Here is a 23,517-nt window from a genome sequence, read left to right as displayed (position 1 = left end):
CTCCTCCATTGGGGACCCTGTGTTCCATCCAATAGCTGGCTGTGAGCATCCACTTCGGTGTTTGCCAGGACTGGCATAGCCTCACAAGAGTCCGCAATATCAGGGTCCCTTCAGCAGAATCTTGCTGGCATGAGCATTAGTATCTAGGTTTGGTGGCTGATGATGGGATGGANTCCCGAATGGGGTAGTCTCTGGATAGTCCATCCTTTCATCTTAGCTCTAAATTTTGACTCTGTACCTATATCCTTTCATGAGTATTTTGTTCCTTATTCTAAGGAGGAATGAATTATCCACCCAGTGGTCATCCTTCTTGGTTTTCTTCTGTTTTGCATAATGTATCTTGGGTATTTTAAGTTTCTGGGCTAGTATCCGCTTATCAGTGAGTGCATATCTAGTGACTTCTTTTGTGATTGGCTTACCTCACTAAGGATGATATCCTCCAGATACATCCATTTGCCCAAGAATTTCATAAATTCATTTGAACAAAACTCTTGATTGCGATAATCACACTAGTCAACTTGATTTGAACTAGGATCCACTAGCAAATAGGTCTTGGGCACCTCTGGAGCATGCTGTCCCTGTATTACCTACATTTGGTTAAGGTGAGGAGACCTGCCCACTGAGGGTGGCATCATTCCCTGAGATAGGATCTGGACTACCGAAAGGGGGTAAATGAGATGACCACATGCACTTAGTGCTGTTTGCTTTCTGATTATACATAATTTCCCATCATTTAAGACAGTGATTGAAAAGTGATCCAGAATAAAACTTTTCATTCCTAACTAACTTTTATAAGGGTATTTTGTCATAGCAACCAGAAAATAAACTAAGATCATATGTTAACAAAAACTGATGCATTTTTAACTTGTTTGATCAGATCTTAAAGTTTCTCTAACATTTATCTTATCAGGCAAGTCTCAAACATTTAGATTCCTTCATCAATGTAATCCTGCGAGTCTAAATTTAAATCTACATCACTCACTATCAAATGGTGTATTTTGTTTGTACTATAATTTGGGTATATTTTCTAAAAAACTACAAGCCCCAGTTAAGTTCTCTTTATTCTTAGAAAAATTATCTGATCAAGATATTAATTGACTACACATTTCAAGTCTCTATTTTATATGATTTTTTTTCTTTTTCTGATTTTCTCCCATTTCTCCCATTACCTAGGGAAGTCACTTCGAACCTTCTCTATAGTTCTTATGACTCTGACCTTAAATCAATTCCTATCTTGCACCAAAGAAAACTTTTCTTCTTGTGCCCACAGCAGAGGTGAAGGAGGTCATTGAGTGGAAATTCCTCAGCAACTATAGACCACTTCTGGTTGGCAGATCCTAAGTGAAACTTACATAAACCCCTAAGGATCTGCTATCCTGCTCCTTCAAAGCCATCTTCCCCAGTGTCTCCCTCCCATGCCAATGTTTTCCCCTGGCTCCTTCCTCTGTTGCTCATACTCAAGCTGCCGAGAATAAATACCCTGCATTTCAACAGACACATTTTGTTTATATCACATCATGGTTTTTTTTTAAAGTTTTAATTAGTTGAATTTGTTGCCAACATTTAAAAATTGGATATTGCACATTAAAATTAGGATATCTGGCTGTCTCTCTTTTGAGTATCTAGCTACATACCCCAAATGTTCCTTACAAGCCAGCACAGACTACTAGCCATCCTCTTGACAAAGCCTATGTTACTCTATTCACTGTGCTCAGCACCTATTTCCTTAAGTTTTGTGTATACTTGGGTTTTCTTGGTTTCTATTATTTGCCTCTTGATGTGGGTGTTTGAGTCACACATGTATCGCTGTTTCCACTTTCCCCATCATTCCACAGAGCAGCCTAGCTGAGCTCTCTATATTTATGATCTAGATGGTCCTCTACATAGGTGAGTTCCATTCCCACACTGCACCTTTAAAGTGAGCAGTTGTTTCAGCAGTATATGCTCACTTCCTTGATGGCCTTAGATGACCCTTGTGAAAGGGTCATACAATACCTGTCAAAAGGGTCACGACCCACAGGTTGAGAACTACGGTCTTAGAGCTTCATATATACAGTAGCCATTGGGTATGTTCTTTGGAATATTTTGTTACCTCTGAGGTTTTACCCTTCCAAGTTAAATATGTCTTAGCATCTCTTGTCTCTCTCACTCAGAATTATTTGATCATCACGGATGTCATCATTAACTAATCATCCAAGCTTTGTAATTTCTTTTTCCGGCTTCTTTTCTCCAATATTACATGAAACACTGCAGCACACAGATTACAGTAGTCTGCTGTTTCTCTTCTTTATAATATCTGTTTGTTGCCTAAAACATCAGAACTGCTGACTCAGAAGCACAGAAATTCATTGCTCTGTATATATCAAACACATCATTCTGGCACCATGGTTTAAGTTAACTAATACAAATAAAATAATTTTAAGTGAATCAAATGTAAGTTATATAATAAAAGGACTTCAAATATTTATTATGATAGCAACTTTCAGAAGTGAACTTTTTCACATAATCATCTTAAAAATATCCCATCATTTTAAAAAATGGTTAACATTATATCTTCTGAGGCAAATTTTACTGTTATTCTTACTGAAAGTTTAAGTTATCCTAAAACTTCAACTGAATCTAAATTTATACATACAAAATACCATTTGATAATTTAGGTACTTTTCTGTCTAATTTAAGCCACTAAGACCATATTCATATGTTTTGGACTCACTCAAGATAATTCACACATAAAGCATACATTAATCTCAACAGCTATATTACCTCCTCAAATTTGTGTCTTTTTTCTGACCCCAAGCAAGTATGAAACAAAGAAATGCTCTGTGTGTTTTATTTGCAGAAAGGCTTCCACCATGCTTTCGCTAGTCTCCACTGGAGCTGAAAGTCATTCTTAATTCAATGATGAGAAGCTGCAATTTTGATACAGAATTCCCTAACCAGCACACATTACTATAGAAACCATCTGTTATTCAGTGCAATTCAATTAAAGGTTTTACAATGTTACTAATGTTTATTTTCATCTTTCCTTTGAAAGTCTCTTCTTTAAGGATTACATTTAATATAGAAAAAAAAAAGGAACCATGACATTGTTGGAAAAACAAATAAAGAAGAACTTTAATTAAATTTTGCCATAGTCTCCTTATAATATAGACAAAAACATATATCTGAGATCAAAGGAAGTCCTTGTGATTAAAAAACAAAACTATGTACTTAGTTAAGAATAGATGTTGATCAACATCCAGATCAGCAAAAGCATACCTCATAGGGGCTCCTTGTGCGCATCCTATGGAATATTTTGTTACCTCGCAACATGAAAATCAGGGACAATCTGTAGTCCTATAGCTTTTGGGCAACTGGACTATTTCTCATTCATGTTTTGAACATTCAATTCAGAGCTCCCGTCAGCATGATGGCCATATCATCATCCAGAATCAATATAAGTTAAGATGTTATCACTTCCAAGAGACCTGAATTGATTAACTTGGCATTTGGAGAGAGGGAGATGTATATATACCCAAGAGAGGCTAAATAACAGTATGGTAAAAATCATGCTCTTATTGATGTAGGGGTTATTTTAAGCACATGGAGATCTAATTAAAGCATCTGCAATGTTGGTGTGCTCCATTCACTCCCCATGTCTCCTTACTGAATGATATTAACCTTGAGTGGTTAAAAACAGTCCATCTCACTACCTTGTCTTCTTACTTATCTCCCTTGTCCAAATCTGTCGACTGCTTCCTTTGCTGTCATGATGATGCAGACAGACACTGGCAGCAATGTTAACATGTTCAGAGAGGAGCATGGTGCTGCAGCTGCAGCTGCTGCTGCTGCTGGGACTGTTCTCATGCCTTGCTGCAGCCCTACCTGCCCCCTAACCTTCATGCAGCATACTGAGACTCATGGCTACAAGATCCCAATTTGTGCATTGGCACCTCTCCTTTAAAGGACCCCATTTTTAGCTTCAGCTTTATTTTAAGTCTGCCAGTGGACTCTAGGGTCTAGGGAAATGTCTTGAGTTGTTTTGTTTTGTTTTTTGTTTTGTTTTGTTTTAATAACTAGTACCAACGCGGTACTGGCTATACTGATCCATTTATCATTCATTATTCAGTATAGCTAGTTGATCGGTACTGAGTACATATGGAAAATTACTTTTCCCAATCTAACTGCTAATGGAAACCTTCCTTGTCAGTCTTCTGTCTTGTTCTCACATCCCTTCATTGACATCATATACCCCCATCCCTCACTTAGCAGTAGGAAAAAACTCTCCTTTCAAGGTGTTTCTGTCACAGGTCTCTCCACAGAAAGAAAACGCTGATTGGTGTGTCAGTCATTTCTGTTTCTCCCATCAAATCTGATCATTTACTGTATTTTCCGGGATTAAATTCATGTCCTCCCATATATCCATGCTTATTGAGCTAGAGAACTGTTCACGCCAGCTTAAAGGTTTTCAGTTCAAGTGTTAGGTGAATGAATACCCTGAATTTACAGAAACCCATTCATTTCTCTTTTTTTAATATTCATAAGTTTGGCTTTTTCTTTTTTTAACCCATTCATTTCTTATATTCAATAATTGATACTAGAATTCATTTATGACAACTTTTTTTTTTTTTTTTTCAGAACAAAATGTGGGCTCTTTTTCTCCCTCTTTGTACTAAACACTTTGCTCAGTGAACTTTCACACACACCAAACAGCCTCTCAGGAGGTCTGACTATCTTATTCATTGGCAGGAATGAGCTTTCACAGGGTTACAACCTTTCCCAAGGGATGGTTACAGTCGGTGACTGGGTGATGGAGAGATACAAGAGGCTTCAAATGAGCAGCAGAGAGTTGAAGACTTGAGTCTTAAGTTAGTTTATGGAGGTCAGGGGAAGTTAGAAATGAGTTGAGCCTGAGAGCAATCTACCAACAGCAGCAATTCTAAGCTGGTGCCCCAGCTGCACCTCCAACTCCTCCCTGAAAAGTCAGCTGAAGCTTCAGGTCCTTTAGAGGATTCCCAGTCCCTCTTGACAGATAATAGTTATACAATCGTCTTTGTCTTTGTTTGCTTGTTTGTCTGTATCTTCCTTTTCTTTTCTTTTCTTTTCTTTTCTTTTCTTTTCTTTTCTTTTCTTTTCTTTTCTTTCCTTTCTTTTCTTTTCCTTTCTTTTCTTTCCTCCCTCCCTCCCTCCCTCCCTCCATCCCTCCCTCTGTTCTTTTTTCTGTTTGTTTATTTGTTGGTTTGAGGCAGGGTTTCTCTATGTAGGCCCAATAGTCCTGGAACTCACTGTGTACACCAGACTGGCCTCAAACTCACAGAGAGTCACCTGTCTCCAGAGTGCTGGGATTAAAGGGTTGCCCCACCACTTCCGCAGCAACAATCTGTTTTTCTATGATGCAGTCTAACCCACCCCAATCCTTCACGAAGGGAAATCTACCCTGGCAGCCTTCACTAGGCTCTGCCCTATTTCTGTCTCCACCCTCAAGAACCTTGCCACTCCTGAGAATGCTCTCCATTTGCATAACCATTACACTTAAGAATAGGCCCTTGACCCTGTGATGGCTCTACCAACACCCCAATATAGGGGAATGCCAGGACCAGGAATGGGAGTGTGTGGGTTGGGGAGCAGGGGAAGGGGGAGAGGATAGGGGATTTTTGGAGAGGAAACTAGGAAAGGGGATGATAACATTTGAAATGTAAATAAAGAAAATATCTAATAAAAAAATTAATTAAAAAAAAAAAGAATAGGCCCTTGGTCTTGTGAAGACCATATGCCCCATTACAGGGGAATGTCAGGGCCAGGAAGCTGGAGTGGGTGGGTTGGGGAGCAGGGTGCGGGGAGGGTATAGGGGGCTTTGGAGATAGAATTTGAAATGTAAATAAAAAAAAATATCTAATTTAAAAAATAATAATAATAATAAAAAAAGAATATCTCCTCTTGGCACTAAACTAAACTGGAAACAACCAGGCAAGAGGTACATAGTTTAAGCCACATACTGACTTTTTGCTGTAAAATTATTCCATTTCAATGTTCTAAAAGTCTGTAAAATGATAATAAATGGAAAGACGGAAACAAGAACTTGCCATTGCTAGAAAAAAAATGATGGTTAAAAGCTAGGTGGACCAACCAGGCAGTATATACCTGCTGATGTGAGGTCCCCAGACACACATACAGCAGAGGACTGACGGGTATAAACTCAGTGAGAGAAGATGCACCTAACCCTCAAGAGATTTGAGGCCCTAGGGATTGGGGGGACCTGGCAGATGGTGGGGGAACATCCTTTTGGAGGTGAGGAAGGAGGAATGGGATGAGGAACTGTTGGAGAGCTGACCATGAGGGAGATAACAACTGGACTGTAAAAAAAAAAAAAAAAAAAAAAAGAAAGAAAGAAAGATTAAAGATCATTTAAAAAAATTAGCTGGACATTTTTGTAAGAATATTCATTTTTCTAAAAGAATGACTGTTTCCAGTCTTCATAGCCACCAGCACCAAATTACATCCATAGAAGCAGTCTTAAATTATGTGTTTAAACTAAATTACATCCATAGAAGCAGTCTATCGGTGCTTTCCTTTATTTCTGACAATGTATGAGTTGTGGAAAATATTGAGTTTTTTCTTATTTCAGTTTTACTATTTGGGTAGACATGAGACTAAATAGAATCTAATTGTTCAAGTAAGGAAGTGTACTGGCTAATTTTGTGTCAATTTGACACAGCTGGAGTTATCACAGAGAAAGGAGCTTTAGTTGAGGAAATACCTACATGAGATCCAGCTGTAAGGTATTTTCTCAATTAGTGATCAAGGTGGGAGGGCCCCTTATGGGTGGGGCCATCTCTGGGCTGGTAGTCTTGGGTTCTAATAAGAGAGCAGGCTGAGCAAGCCAGGGGAAGCAAGCCAGTAAAGAACATCCCTCCAATGGCTTCTGCATCAGCTCCTGCTTTCTGACCTGCTTGAGTTCCAGTCCTGGCATCCTTTGGTGATCAACAGCAGTATGGAAATGTAAGCCGAATAAACCCTTTCCTCCCCATCTGCTTCTTGGTCATGATGTTTGTACAGGAATAGAAACCCTTACTAAGACAGGAAGTAAGTTTAAAATAATCTGAAGACTGAACAAGATATTTTGCAGAGTTAAAAGCCACAACAGTTACACTTATCTATGTTTTATATTCTATGCCTAAGGAAGTATAGCAGAGCACAAATTTCTCAATGTGCATTCTTTCCGCATGAACTACATGGAGACAACTAAATCTGTAATGCAATACAACATGGTCATATTAACCCAGTGATGCAGAAAAGACCATCTGTACCACCTTGGATGTGACTAAAATGTTGCAGCAGAATAAATGACTGTACGATCATTAATTTCAGAGAGCTATTGGGTGGTCTTTAGAAGGAGAGATTAATGTAACAGATGAAACATGAGCAAAAGTAGGCATTGAACTTCAGTGCGTTGTAATAAAATTTGCAAAATTGATTTGTAAACTGTAACTCAATTTCATGTGCATTAAAAACTAATCAAATGATTCTGATGCAGCTCACTGATTTTTAACTTGGCAATTTGAGTGAGCATATAAAAATGGTTAGTAGAAATATGTAAAAATGCTTTTAGAACCCTTATAGTCTTCCACCCATATTTAATCTTATTTGTGAGGACTGCTTATACTCATCTTTGATATTAATCCACAATATAATGTTTAATACACTTACATTATGTCATAATATTTTACCAGGAAAATGAATTCTATTTTAATTATTTTTAGCCTTACTGACTACTAGACTACAGGTGAAAAGTTGGCATAATAAATTTACCTGCTTAATTATAAATTGTTCTCCAACTAACATTTTATCTTTATTCTATAGGTGATGAGGGGCATCAGAACTCTTCTGTGTAAACTTAATCAAAATGAAAGCAGTTTACACCATGCTTAAAAGGGTAAAATTGATAATAAAATTTTATCAGGTACAGGGCATAGTATAGAGTTCCCAATATTGGTTTAGTTCTACTCAATTGTAAAATACATGAGAGTCAACATAGTTCTAGGATGCTAAGATTACACAACTATAATGACAAGAGTAATTATATATTCTAATCCAAACTAAATACATTATCAATTCAGTTTATAATGTATTTGTACAACTCTATGTCATATTCAAGCATCTTGTCAGAATTGAGGCAAAAGAAACAAGGCCTTTCTTACACAGTGGGTAAAAAAAAAATGTTAATCAGGAAATCACTGTGTGTATTATTATCTTATGTGGTGAGAACTGTGGATAGAAGTCAATCCAGTACAGAGGGAAGGAAAATCCTCTCTAAGGAAGCCAATCTGTGGTCTACCTAAAGAATAAGTCAAGCAGGCAGAAGGACAAGATCTTACAGAAAGGAGCCCTGAATGTGAAAGAAGCACGGGCCTCTAGTAGTCATCATGGCTGGATTCTAGGGGGCAAAAGGAAAACTAAAGAGTCAAGTAGAGAGTATGTGCATTTACCAAGTAAGAAATTATGGAGGGAGATGAAAATAGTCTACTTCATCCAATGTGAATCCAATATTTTAAAATAGAAAACTCATTGTCTTTAGGCGATGCTCAGCACTGCTGGTGATGGGAAAGTACTCACCATCCTATGGCAAGAAATCAGTTCAAGCATTATTCATCAGAATGAAGGAAATCAATAAGATGGAAAAAAGTGTAAACATCAAAAAGAGAACTGGAAGTGAAGCGATTGCAGTCAGGAGGTTATTGTTGTGGGTTATAGAAGATGGGGGGGGGTATCAGACAACGGTATTAAAGATAACACTCAAGTCTCTGACTTATCCAGCTAGGTCGATTGCAATGTTATTTGCTCTGAAAACTGGCTGAGTTTGAAGGTCTGTATCTGGAGATTGGGATTTGTACTAAGAATCTGGGGTAACTTGCAGCATTCTAAGAGGGAACATTGCCACCATTAGATATGCAGGTTTAGTATTCGGAGTAGAAATCTGGACTGGGGATTACAGCAATTGGACTAAGAAGAGGATTAAAATAGGTGGATGGATAACACCATTCACTAAACATGGTTTCAAAATGGAGAAAAGCCCCTGAATGTGGAGTGGTGTATTCTTGAGTTTTAGAAACATGTTCAGTGGATTGAGAAGTCCATGCAAATAAAAACCACAATGTTCATGGTGGCTACTTTCCATGATTTTTAAAGAAGAACACAAGGAGGGAAAATACTGTTCTCTTCAGGCATGAGCTAAATACCCAGAGATGACAGTAAACGGCTCTGTAGACTTGGGCTCCTCTGCTAGCATCACACGTTTCAAATTGGGGGTTTTCTTGAAAACATTAGAGAATCTTTAGGTAACAGATTACTGTCTCCGTGCTCTCAGCTTTTTTCCCCCCTTCAAGGACGGAAGTTTATTTGTTTTATTACCTTTTAATTTCTTTTTTAAAAGACATCCTTAAGGCAACAATAGATGCAAATAAAAGGGATGCAGATGCAGTGCACCTTGTTTGCTTTCAGGCTCCTCACTGAGCAAATCCACAGTACAAGTTCAGATTGTATTTTTCCATGTTTTCTTCTGTTGTTATCCAATTTATATGAACAAATAAATTCTTGGGGTGTTTTTTTTAAAAAAATGATATCCTAGATATACAAAGTCAAAACTTAAGTTATTCTTGAACCCTCCCTCCAAAAAAAATACATTTGAACAACTTTTCATTAAGGCATGCAAATTTTCTAGCATCTCAAACCTCAACCAATCTCCTTTTAATAAAAATTTAGTTGGTTTTTGCTTCTGTGTCTTTGAATCTTAAATATAAATTGCTGTGTCAAGTGAAATGTGAACTTTCTTCCTCATTTCAGTAGATAACTTCCCAAAGGGTCTGCAGGAATTTGCAATCACACTAACAAACCCCCCCCACACACACACACACAATAGTTAAGATAAATTTTGTGTTCTCTACCTCCCTCATTTCCTGCTAAAGTGAAGGGAGGAAAGATAATTTTTGTCTATTTTAATTTACTCCTGACTGGTCCCACCTTAGACAGTCACAGAGGGAGAAAATGGCAATGTCCACTGAGTTCTGCGGTCAGAGCACTCCCTAAAGGCAAGATCTCCCCTGGCAGGAAAGGTGCACAGAGATGTTTTCTTGGTTTCTATTTGATTGATTTCATCCCTGGGTTTGACTATTTCCTGCCTTCTTCTCCTCTTGGTTGAGTTTGCTTCCTTTTTTTTCTAGAGCTCTCAGGTGTGCTGTTAAGTTGTTAGTATAAGATCTCTACAGTTTCTTTTCCAGGGCACTTAGTGCTATGAACTTTCCTCTTAGCACTGCTTTCATTGTGTCCCATAATTTTGGATATGATGTTTCAACATTTTCATTAAATTCCAGGAAGTCTTTAATTTCTTTATTTTTTTCCCTGACCAAATTATCATTGAGTAAAGAGCTGTTCAATTTCCACATGTATGTGGGCTTTCTGTAGTTTTTGCTGTTATTGAAGACCAGCCTTCGGCCATGATAATCTGATAGGATGCATGGTATTATTTCAATCTTCTTGTATTTGTTGAGAGGGTTTTTTTGTGACCAATTATATGGTCAATTTTAGAGGGGGTACCCTGAGGTACTGGGAAGAAGGTGTATTCTTTTGTTTTAGGGTGAAAAGCTCTGTAGATATCTGTTAAATCCATTTGGTTCATAACCTCTCTTAGTTTCACTGTGTCACTGTTTAATTTCTGTTTCCATGACCTATCCATTGGTGAGAGTGGGTTGTTGAAATCACACACTATTATTGTGTGGGGTTCAATGTGTGCTTTGAGTTTTATTAAAGTTTCCTTTATGAATTTGGGTGCTCTTGCATTTTGGGCATAGATGTTCAGAACTGAGACTTTATCTTGGTGGATTTTCCCCTTGATGAATGTGAAGTCTCCTTCTTCATCATGCTTAATAACTTTTGGTTGAAAGTCTATTTTATTGGATATTAGGATGGCAACTCCTGTTTGGAATTCTTTTTTCCATCCTTTTACCCTGAGATAGTGTTGTCTTTGTTTTTGAGGTATGTTTCTTGTATGCAGCAAAATGCTAGATCTTGTTTGCATATCCAGTCTGTTAGCTTATGTCTTTTTATAGGTGAGTTGAGTCCATTAATATTGAGAGATATTAAAGAGAGATGACTGTTTGTTCCTGCCATGTTTGTTTCTGTAGGTGGCTTTATGTGCGTGTGGCTCTGCTTTTGACTTTGTTGTGAGATGCTTAATATCTTGTCCTTTCTTCGGTGCAGATATCTTCTTTGGTGTTGGAGTTTTCCTTCCAGGTTCCTCTGTAAGGCTGGGTTGGTAGATAGATACCGTTTTAATTTGGTTTTGTCCTGGAATATTTTGTTTTCTCCATCTATGTTGATGGAGAGTTTTGCTGGGTATAGTAGCCTGGGCTGGCATTTATGTTCCCTTAGAATGACCTCTGACCAGGCTCTTCTGGCTTTCACAGTCTCTGTTGAGAAGTCTGGTGTAATTCTGATAGGTCTACCTTTGTATGTTATTTTGTCTTTTTCCCTTGCAGCTTTTAATATTCTTTTTTTGCTCTGTGCATTTAGTATTTTGATAATTACGTGATGAGAAGACTTTCTTTTCTGGAACCATTTATTTGGTCTTCTATAGGCTTATTGTACCTTTATGTCCATCTCTTTCTTTAGGTTGGGAATGTTTTCTTCTATGATTTTGTTGAAAACATTTTCAGGTCCTTTGAGCTGGGAATCTTCATTCTCTATTCCAATTATCCTTTCATCGTGTACTGAATTTCCTGGATGCTTTGGGTTAGGAGTTTTTTATGTTTTGACTTTTCTTTGACAGTTGTGTCAATCTCTTCTACCATATCTTCCACACCTGAGATTCTCTCTTCTATTTCTTGTATTCTGTTGGTGATACTTATATCTGTAATTCCTAACTTCTTTCCTTGATTTTCCATTTCCAGTTTTGCCTCCACTTGTGTTATCTTTATTGTTTCCACTTCCACTTTTATGTCTTAGATCACTCTATTCAGTTCCTTCACCTTTTAAATGTGTTTTTCTGTATTTCTTTCAGTGAGTTATTGATATTCTCCTTAAAGGACTCTATTATCTTCATAAGATAGAATTTTAGATCAGCTTCCTGATTTTCAGGTGTGTTGGTGTATTTAGGGCTTGCCGTGGTGGGAGAACTGGGTTCTGATGATGCCCACATATTTTGACTTCTGTTGCTTATGGTCTTATGCTTGTCTTTTCCCATGGATATCCCTGGTGTTTCTTGATCTGGGTGACTGTATGGAGTCTGCCTCTTTTGTCCCTGGGTTGCTTCAGGTCTCCTGGTAGGCTTGTGACCCTGGTTGTATCGGACCACCTGTGGAGCCTTCCAACTGGGGCCTCTTCACATGGGCAGAGAAGCTGTTGATCTGTTATACTGGCTGCAGTATGTCTTCTAGGAGGCCTTCAGACTGTTGGGTCTTCACTGGAACAGTCAAGCTGTTGTCCAACTGCTCTGAGTTCAGCTGATCCTCAACTGCTCTGAGAGCAGTGAATACTCAACTACTCTGAGTACAGAGGGTCCTTAACTGCTCAACTGCTGTCGTGCAGTGGATTCAACTGCTCTGAGTGCAGCAGGTTCTCTAGGATGGATTTGGATATGGAGCCTTCATGGGAGCAGACCAACTACATGGGAGCAGATCACATTCTTAGATTTTGGAACAACAACAAATGTGACAAATAATAAGTAAATAGATGAACAAACGAATAAATAAATTCTTATCTTCACATCTTATCTTGATCACCCAGATCAAGAAACACCAGGGATATCCATGGGAAAAGACAAGCATAAGACCATAAGCAACAGAAGCCAAAATATGTGGGCATCATCAGAACCCAGTTCTCCCACCACGGCAAGCCCTAAAGTTGGTTAGTTTGGATAGTTTTCAATACATTATTCATTCTGATGTAAGTGCATCATTGCACATCACATTCTTAGATTTTGGAACAACAACAAATGTGACAAATAATAAGTAAATAGATGAACAAACGAATAAATAAATTCTTATCTTCACATCTTTTGGGCAGCCTATAACTTTTCAATGTTTGCGGGTGTATTGAGATGGTATAAAAATCTATCTCCCTTTTTACTACCCAAACTGAACTGTTTTACAAAACTGTTAAAGATAAAATACTATTTGGTTACAGTACTATTAAATTATAATTACAGTTACAATACTGTTAATTAAAATGATACCAAAGACATCTTCAAGTTTATCGAGCCCCCTTCAAGCTTCTTCAAGCCCACTTCTCTACTTCTATCAATATCTCTACCATCCTGTATATACCCATTTGTTCCTCTGTCTAACCATTGATATAAGATGTTTGTTTATATATATATATATATACATATATTGTGGGTATTTACTGAATACATGGTTTTAATCTGTAAAAGCTAAAGGTCCTGTGTCATGTAAATAATGTTTTCATGTCATTGGGGTGTTTTGTAATTATCAAAAGCAAAATATATATGTGTATGTTTGTGTGTGTGTGTATAAAATTGTTCTTAGATATTTTTTACAATATTTCTTATTAAAGTAAAATTAATTAAATATAGATTTACAGTTATTTTATACAGCATTGAATGTGAATTGATTATGTTTATTATTTTTAAAGTATATATTCATAGTGTGAGAAGACTCTTTTCTGTCTTCCTTTGTAGGAAAACTTTTTGGGTTCAAATTTCCTGGTCTGAGAGTTCTAACATACAGAAAACAGTCCTTGCCCCAGGAAGATCCGGATGTGGTAGTCATTGATTCTTCTAAACACAGCGATGACTCTGTGGCCATGAAGCACTTTAAGTCTCCCACGAAAGAAAGTTGCAGTCCCTCTGAAGCAGATGATACGAAAGCCTTGATACAGCCTAGCCAGTGTTCTCCCTTAGTGAACATATCAGGACCTCTGGACCATTCCTCTCCCAAAAGACAATGGGACCGCCTCTACCCTGACATGCTGCAGTCAAGTTCCCAACTAACACACTCCAGGTCAAGGGAGAGCCTCTGTAGCATACGGAGGGCATCTTCAGTTCATGATATAGAAGGGTTCAGCGTCCACCCCAAGAACATATTTAGAGATCGACATGCCAGTGAAGGTATGTAACATGGAAAGATTTTTAATTGGGTAATGGAAATTTATTTTTATATTGCTTCAAAACTGAACAGTAATCTGTTTCTTCACAGAAGAAATGTGATTAAAGCTATTAAAAACACCGAGTCTTGCATTAAGAATTTTTTTTTTCTCGTTTCCTCTTTGAACCCTAGTGAGTAATTTGGTTTCTTCTGGCTTCTTTTTCCGTGTTTCTGAAATAGTGTACCCATTATCAGCCTGCTTCCTGGTGTGCATAATTTAAGATATGATTAAGTGATGAATTCTATCATCTTAAGCATAATTAATTGTCTGGGGTTTAGCAAATAATCACACCCTGGAAGAAAGAGCAGTATGCCCTCGCTGGACTGTGTCATTGACCATCAGCTGTGGGAGATATGTGGGAAGAGCAGGATAGGTTACTGGGGAAACCCACTGGGCAATTTGGAGAGCAGAGTCAGAATTTATTTTCTCTCTAGCCCAGTTCACATTCCTAAATTAGCCAGAGTGAAAGGTGTGCTTTGAAAGTCCACCAAGGAAGCCATCTGTCTGTAGCATGAGCATGGATAACATTGCCTGAGTGGTCAGGATGCCTGAGGCGGCACTTCTTATTTAAATCTCAGCAATTCTGTGGGTTAGGAACCAGTTTTAAACTCCATTTGTAGAGACATAAACCACTGGCACGGGGCAGGCAGGAACGGAAGAGAGTTAGTCAGTGTTGAGGCTCCTATGGCCTCACTGCTCAAAGTGCTTCAAATCCACCAGCAATTGCTTTCCATCATTTCTTCTCCAGTAGACTGCACCTTCAGGAAAGTGGGCTGAGTCCAAGGTTCCTGTGAGTGGCCCCACGGGATATCCAGACACACTTTTCCAACCCTTGCAGAATTAGACTCGTAAAGGGTCGGCTGCCCTTTCCCAAAATCCTCATTCTTTCACAAGCCTTTGCCACCTATGTTGTTTTTGGCTGTCTTTTCAAAAAACGTAAATCTGCTCATGAGGGTCCTCACAATAGCATTCTCACCATTCTACCAAATGAGCAAAGTTACTTTTCAGCTGTCTTGGAGACTGTTCACACCAAGGTGATTTGCTAATTCACACACTGTACCACACATATTCCTCCTTCACTACTTTGTTCCATCTAAAATCCCCTTTGCTGTTCATTCCCTGACCAGCTGCAGGCACTGGTTTCTCCCTTGCCAAACCAGAGGATTCTAATGACCTCCTAAATTAAATGAAACTATAGCTTTCAAAAGTAGTGCATAATTTAGCATTTATTCTGTAGTTATCAACACATACAGCTATAGATGTGTATACACATATATGCATATAATATATACATACATATACACACACATACACACACATATATATATGTGTGTGTGTGAATATATATATATATATATATATATATATATATATATATATATATGATGGTTGCATGTGAAAACATATTAAGATGCCATCTAATACCTGTAGTTCTTCAGACTTAGCACTCAGCCCAGTGTACTACTTATGACAGATACTCAATACCATGTTCTTGGCATTGAGAGAACCATGCACATGAATCATATTCTAATATCATACTCTTAAGGATATAATGAGCTCCTTCCTCCACATGCATTTATTTAAACACAAGTCTTAGTATTGAGTCATGTAGGGGAATCTTTCTAAAGGGCACAGTGAAGTAGAAAAGACAGAAGAGCTGAAAGAAAAGAAGTTGGCAGGGGTATGAGGGAGGATTTCAAAGAGAGAAAAGAAACAGAAACTATCTCAGAATACTCAGAATAGAAAGAAGAATTTGGAAGAAGACAACATTATGAGAGTAATAGCGCATCCACTTTAACCTATGGCCTGAGAAAAGTAAAAAGACAAAATCAGTGACAATCCCTGAGCTAGATAAGTATGCTCCAGACCAACTAGGAATATTGGGTTCAATATTTTCTGACCAAATGAAACCTATATAACTGAATGTTTGAACAAAGCACCCTATGATGAATTCCAGTGAATTCAGAACTCTTTCAAATGAACAGCATGTGGTGTAGCTTGTCCTTGGCAGTTAGTATACTCATCTTTAGCAAGCATACTGTGTCTTCAGAGGTTTCCCATAGGAAACTGACCACAGGGTAATAAATTTGGAAAAATCAAACTTTTCATACTCAGTACACCCTGCATGCTTCACTTGCGTTTCAATAAAATTTGTTAGTATTGTATATGGAGTTTTACATCTGTTTTCCTCTCAGGTGGCCACCTCATGGTACACCATTACTAACACACTTATAAGAAAGGACGACTTGGTATTTTGGGATATTTTTGGATTTCCCAGTGCAGAACTGTATGTAGACTGATGCTCAATAATATGATCATTTTTTGTTGTTCTCCTCTCTTCTTTGGGCTAAACAGTTTTCAGGAAAGTACCACTGTTCTGCCAGTACCAAGTCAGTGTGTTGCTGCAGACCAATAAACTCACAGGATGCTCACCACAGTACTTAAGCCATAGAATGATCTTACTTTTAAAAAACCATTGACGGACTTGGAAGAAATTCCCATTCCTGGGGCTATGTAACTCATATACTTGAGAAATGGAAGACAAGTCAGACTAGACAAAAGACCTTCACTGTTGATTTTAGTTTTATAAATCCTTGAAAATGATTGTTATAAAACCCTAGAGGCACTAAAGTTGAGAACTTCTCATTTAAACATAGTACTATCCTCTTATGTATTCTATCTTTACAGCACAACAAATATCTTATGGATATACTAGTAGTTAATATTTTGCATAATCCTCTTATTTCTGTCTACTGGAAAGTGCCTTGGAATTTTCCTTCCTAAGGCATATATTACAGAGAACTGTCAGTCTTCTTCTAAAATCTGTTCCAAGTTAACATTATGAAAATTTAGTAAAAATGTAGTATTATAAAAATGAAGGTTAAAATATACATGGAAAATATAAACTTCAATTAGTTTATCATGACATTCAAGAAACATAAAATTAGTCTGCCAAAACACTACAAAAGAGTCTTACTGTTCTGCTTCCTGCACTTCGTATTGCTGTTACCACAGATGCTACCATCAGTATATAACACCAGGCATTTTGTACTTTAACTTCGGAACAGTTTTAGACAATCAATCAATCAATACATACATACATAAATGTATTAAATAAAGCCATTGATTGGGCATAGAAGAAATAACAAAGAGCACCAGCTCTTTTCAGTTTTCACTCTTCCCCAGTGTCAAAGCTTCACTAACTCCAGGCTAACTTTACTTACATTTGTCTTTATAGCCTATAGGTTTAGTAAGTAAGTGTGCTTGCATGTGTGGGTGGGTGGGGGCATTCTATTAGTAGTTTTCAGTAGTTCTGGGGGTCAAACCAGGGCCACATAAATGTTAATCAAGTATCCTGTTACAAAGCTAACCTCCAGCTCCAATTTTAAGTTTTTCAAACCACCTGCAAAACCGTTACTACTTTATTAGTGATTTTAGGCCACTTTGAGGGTGAAATTATTACTGTGTAAATACGATCTTGTTCAATGTTCCTTTTTTGTGATTTGTTAAAAGAGAGAAGAAAAAAATGGTACTACAAGTCACGTTTTATTCACACACTTCTGACCAAGGCAATGTCTCCTGTAACAATTCCATAAACCATAGTATTAAAATTACTTTCAATATAAGCTTTGAAGCAATATTGCAGTATCCCAAGATTTTGAATATGCATCGTGATAAGATAGATGACAACAAGTGTATACATTTCTCAAACCTTGTATAGACTTGAATGGTTTCTTATGACTTTATTTATTTTAAGCTTCTATATTTCAAAGCTGGTAATACATATTAATACATATTTTCAGTACCACAGAGGAAACATTTAGATTTCTAATCTCAAAATAAATCTGAAAACACTCAATGCCAAGATTTTAAAACAGCCTGTTTAAATATAAACAAATTTATAAACATTATAGGTTTTATGCTGCACAGTGAAAATGCAAAATTTTTTTACATAATAAGGTCTCTCATTGATACATTTTGCCAAAGAATACTATTTCATATTTTTCAATACTATTTGATATTTTAAGGTACACAGTAAAGAACAGTTAAGCATAGGGTGACAGCAAAACTATTCTAAACTGTTCAAATTGGATTAGAAATCCATTGTCTTAGAAACTTTTTCCATACTACCATGCTAAGGTTTAATTACATAGAAAAACACTTGACATGCAAAATGTCATGTTGTTTTCCTTTGACTTGTTACAAGCTACACTTGAGGAGACATAAAAATTGGCTTTTGACAGGGTAGTAAGTTAAACCAATTGCTAGGAACTATGCAGATCTTTCCCTAAAATGCTATAATTTAAAAATCTGTAACCTACAACTGTTTAAATTAAGTGACATTAGGATTTCACATCTTTATAATGTTTATTATTGCTGATAATTGCATTTTACTTGTTAATGCTTTATAACATCTTTTATATTTCTACTCTGATTTTTCTGACTGTTTCTACTAAGCTAGTTTGGTGTACTTAACATAATTTTAGTCTTCTTTTTTTATATTTCTCTCTCTTTTACCCTCATGTGCTCAAAACAGACAATGGTCGAAATGTCAAAGGTAATGTATAAACTCAAATTTTACCATCCGGTGCTTAAAGAGCCCTGTACTTGGCATGTTGAGCTGCCTGCTGTATGCCCTGTTGATGCCATATCTCCTTGCTGCCCTCAGCTACTCCAGGTGCCTGGTGGAGACATCATGGCTTGATTTTGCTGGAGACATGATTACTTTCTCTGCTGTGCCATCAAAGTGATGATCAATGTATTTTTATCCTGAAAAAAAACAAAAACAAAAACAAAAACAAAACCAATAATGTCATGATTGACAGTGAACACTTCCTAAATATTTGGAAAGAAATGAATGTCAAGATGAACCTATCCCAGTGTACAAGAAGCACATGATCTGTTTCAGGGCATTTGTTTTCTCTTGAGTACAGGATTAAATAAAATGATCCCAGAGCTCTATCACAGAATCACTTCACTTGTTCCTCTTTTGTTTCCTTAAAACTAGTTTCACGTTCCTGGATGGCAGGGGGTATGGTTTTAAGCTTACTGTAGTAGTATACTGTGCCTGCATGACAATCATTCTCTATTTTTCCTCTATTATATTTCAATCCCTTTAAATTGTATTCTATCTTATTCTAACCGCTGGCATTGTTTACAGCTACCACAGGGTAATATTTAACTGGGAGATATTCTGGATAAATTTGGATTTGGCTAAATATTTGAACTCCAATTCTATTTTGGCGACCAAAGTGGATGCAAGGATCAAAACGTTTGGCTAGATTTTTGGCCGTGCATGCTGCTGTGGATGTGTAAATGGTGGCAGTGATCCATCTTCTGCATGTATGTTGCATGAACATGTCTCCACCAGTAACCATCATTATTCAGAACTTACTGTCTTGGCCTCTTCTTTATGTCACTAGTAATCTGACCACTGTGAGGTTTTGTGTATCTACTTCTTAATTGCTTTCCTAATTAATTTGAAACTGCCATTGCTTATGAATGAGTAGGACTAGAGACTGTAGATGATATGTGATCAGAATCCCAGTATAATTTGGAGAAAAAAAAAAAGTGAGACTGTGAGACCCTTTTTCTTTGCCTATCATTTTGTAAACACTTCCAGAAAGGTCTGTGCAGGAGACCTCCAATAGTGAGATGGGATTTTATCAACATCGATGTTCTGTTCTTGGTCTATCCATTGTGACTTTTAAAAGGGAGAAGCTGATTCTACATGTGGGAGGTAGTTTTAGTTGACAATTCAGAGTGACCCCTCAAATAGAATATAAAGTCTTCCTGCCTGGTTGTTCCTTGGAAATATTAATGCATAAGATTAGTAAATGAATAGATATTGATTTTCCAGTGATTTAAAAAAAAAAAAAAAACTAAAGTGAGAAGTGAACAGTTTGATTGAAGTCATTTGAAAATTAGGCTGGACCCAAACTAGTGGTCCAGTGATGAGGCTATAGTTCAGTGATAAATAGACCACTTACATTTGTGAGCCCTGATCAAATTTGGAGCAACTAAAGAAAGAAGGCAGCAGGGGTGAGAGAAAAGAAGAAAGAAAGAAAGAAAGAAAGAAAGAAAGAAAGAAAGAAAGAAAGAAAGAAAGAAAGAAAGAAAGAAAGAAAGAGAATCTACCGTCAATCATCTATTTGTCTAAAATAAAGCCATTTTGTTTAAATTATATTAACTATTACATTAAACCAAACTTTATCTTCAATGTCTCTGTTTTATAATAGAAATCCCAATCACCTGACCCAAACCTGTTTTATGTGTATGTGTGTGCATATATTTCAGATGCACATTCAGTTTTACAGTGATCATTCTCATAAAAACTACATATACAAAGAAGACAATCCATCAAGCGTGCTTGTAAAATAAATTAATGCTGACTCTAAGCCTTAGTAGGTAAAATATTATATAAAGGAAAAATATATCTCCACATTGCTTTGAGAGCAGAACATATCATTACAATTGAAGACCACCCTAGAAAGCAGCATGCATAAACTTGTAATGCAATTCCTCTGCACAAGGGGCACAGATATCTTTATTTTCAGAAAAGGCCGTACGTTAACTATCTTGGGAAGTCTGTTTTATCTCTCATTTCACAAAGAGCTAGCACCAGTCTAAATTTTTCATCCTTCCATCTATACCCAGTGGACAGAGATACCTTCTCTGGCTGATAGGACACAAAATGTAAAATCTCCCAAAACAAAAGAGAGCAAACTTGTTCTCAGCCTTCTCTTCCAAAACTATATAATTTTCACCCAACCTTTTTCTTCAGGTCAATACTGTTTCTCTTCAATTAGTTTCCTTAACACTCTGACACCTTAAACAGCAGTGAAGTGTTATTTTTAGAAACTGTAACCCCTGTTGAAGTAGAAAAGCTACTTCATACAAATTGCATACTATATGTAGATAGTAGAATTTAAGGCAATATCTCTCGAACATGAAAAGGGTTTCTAATGTTACTTTGAACACTCCCGAATCACCTCTCACCCAGGGGTTTGCTATCTGTTCCCCATTCTAATTCATAGAGACAGTGTTTACTCTGCTCATCCTATTTAGTAAGTCATTGATAAAGTTGTGCCCCTAGCTTGTTTTTAAGAGCCCAGATCTCTATTCCATGCTTACGAGTTTCCAACCAATCCATGATATTGCTACAAGTCAGAAACCAAACTGCTCTCAAGATTGGTAAGAACATTCAGCTCCACTGTAGCCAGGAAACCTGTGGGTGGAGAGAGAGAGAGAGAGAGAGAGAGAGAGAGAGAGAGAGAGAGAGAGAGAGAGAGAGAGGAAGATATAACAGAACTTATTTCTCTGACACTGCATTGGCCATTACCCAGAAGCCTATGACCTTATCAGGATCTACAAATTGATTCTTAGTGGTGACAGTCTGCCAGTCTGCTTTGGCAAGTTATGTGTCATGCATGCACTAAAACAGAATTTGTAGCTACTGAAGCCAAATAGCTTGATGAGCACTTCTTATGTCCTTTTCTGAGTGCTGTAACACTCCTGGCTCCTGCTTATTCACAGGATTCTTTGGCAAAGCTTCATTGCTAATGCTACATTGGCAGTTTCTCTAATGTTAATATGTCTTAGTAATCCATTTCATTAAATTTATCAAAATAAACTCATTGTCCTGAGAAATACAGTAAGGGTTCAACAAGATGGCAAAAGCACTTCCTGCCAGAAAATGCAAACGTGACAAGTGGAGTTTAAGTCCAAGAAACCATATCATACCATGTAAAGAAGAGAGAACCAATTCGATGCAACTGTCCTATGGTGTTCATATACACATGCCTTGACATTTGGGTCCATAAATACATAACACACACACACACACACACACACACACACACACACACACACACATACACACATACACACACACCATCACCATCACCACCACCACCACTAAAACAAACAACAATAATAAATAAAAAAATAAAACATTACCTTAGCCAGATAAATAGTCTCATCATCTATATTTCAAGTGTTTTAAAATCTAAACATCTTCTAAGTTTGTTGAGTTTCTGTCCATGGTTTGAAAACGTAGCTTATTCTATGTCCCCAGGTTCTTGTACTTGAGTTTGCCTGATGGGTGGTGTAGCCACCTGACCACCTGCTTTCCCTCTTCTAATCACACAGGGTCACACTCACATTGTTATCCTTTTTGTCACCCACCTTCAAAGAAAGCCAGTTTCCTGGTACACTTTTGAGTCCTCTGTTCCCTTCAACTGAATCTACTATGTCCCTTTATTTCACCTGCTCCTTCTAAGTTAATTGACTTTGTTTTTCAGGCTAATCTCCTTTCTTTCATTAGCATCCCAAATCCCATCTGTTCATGGTCACTGTCAGGGGGGCTGCCTCTCACCTCTAAGTCCTCAGCCAAGGCCTCTCTGAATGTAGACCTAGGAGGTAGGAAACCTTATGTTTTAATCTCTGGTTTTGACTCACACCCTTTGACCTCATATCCTGACAGCTTAAGTTTAGAATTGGTGAGAAAGGTATCATTAATTCCTGCCTTAAAGCATTGAGAACGTATTCCACTGGAATTTGTATAGAATTCAGAGGAATCTATGAGAACCATATCTTTGCAGAGTCGAAAAGACTTCTAGGTGTAAAGATTTGACTGAAAGTCAGAAGAAAAAATGCTGCACTTTGACACAGAGGAAGAAAATAAGCTTGGAATGCCTTATCTGAATGGGGGTACATAAACTATTTTAAATATACTGTTATGCTGAACTCGTTACATATATTCATCCAAAAGAAGACTTTCATTATCTCTTTAAGACCAAAAGTCCAAAACAAATAAACAGAAATGATTGTGTAGGAGATTGTTTTCAGTATTAAATGAGAGAAGCTAAAATAGGGATGGTAAAGAGGCTGCAAGTTCAGAGCGACACCTGACGAAGATGTTTTATCAAAGAGTTCTCAGCTCTAGCTGACCCAGTAATCCCTTTCTCAAGAGTATTTTATTTCACTAACTTGATGTTCCTGAAGTGGAGTTCAGAGATTGTTAACCACTTCTAAAATAATAAGATTCTCTAACTTTAATATAAAGGATTCACAAAGGTAAACAAAGCAATTTATAATCAAATAATATATATCATTTGAATATAAATATCCTGAGGATATAATTCAATAAACTCAATAGAAATATTGGCTTTTAAGAATCTAGGGACATGATTGACTGTCCCACATAAAAGAGGTAAAGTGGGAGAGCAGCCATATTGAATAATAATAAATTGAGATTTAACAAAAATTTTGAGCGTTTTAGATATTCAACATAATAAGGAACTAAGAGAACCTGAAAGGGATCCCAGGACGTGTGATATTCTCATAAGGTGTCTTTCACTTGAAGCATTCTTTAAAAAT

The 23,517-nt window shown here is 37.2% G+C and overlaps 1 protein-coding gene across 6 annotated transcripts in view; it reads left to right on the top strand.

The window, feature by feature from the left end:
* Positions 1 to 23,517, top strand: part of Kcnh7 (potassium voltage-gated channel subfamily H member 7) — a 452,259-nt gene that overhangs the window by 300,996 nt on the left and 127,746 nt on the right. For 3 of the 6 annotated variants that reach the window (XM_029536502.1, XM_029536501.1, XM_029536504.1), the window contains exons 4-6: positions 13,670 to 14,098; positions 18,674 to 18,694; positions 19,145 to 19,168. In XM_029536502.1, coding sequence (XP_029392362.1) covers positions 13,670 to 14,098; positions 18,674 to 18,694; positions 19,145 to 19,168 — 474 coding nt within the window. The remainder of the gene's footprint in view (positions 1 to 13,669; positions 14,099 to 18,673; positions 18,695 to 19,144; positions 19,169 to 23,517) is intronic. The other 3 variants (XM_029536503.1, XM_021193568.2, XM_021193570.2) reach the window with 3 other exon arrangements.

The sequence above is a fragment of the Mus pahari genome, chromosome 3, assembly GCF_900095145.1.
Source record: "Mus pahari chromosome 3, PAHARI_EIJ_v1.1, whole genome shotgun sequence".
Taxonomy (NCBI): domain Eukaryota; kingdom Metazoa; phylum Chordata; class Mammalia; order Rodentia; family Muridae; genus Mus; species Mus pahari.
Note: the sequence above shows the minus strand (reverse complement) of the source record. Positions and strands in the feature narration are given on the sequence as shown.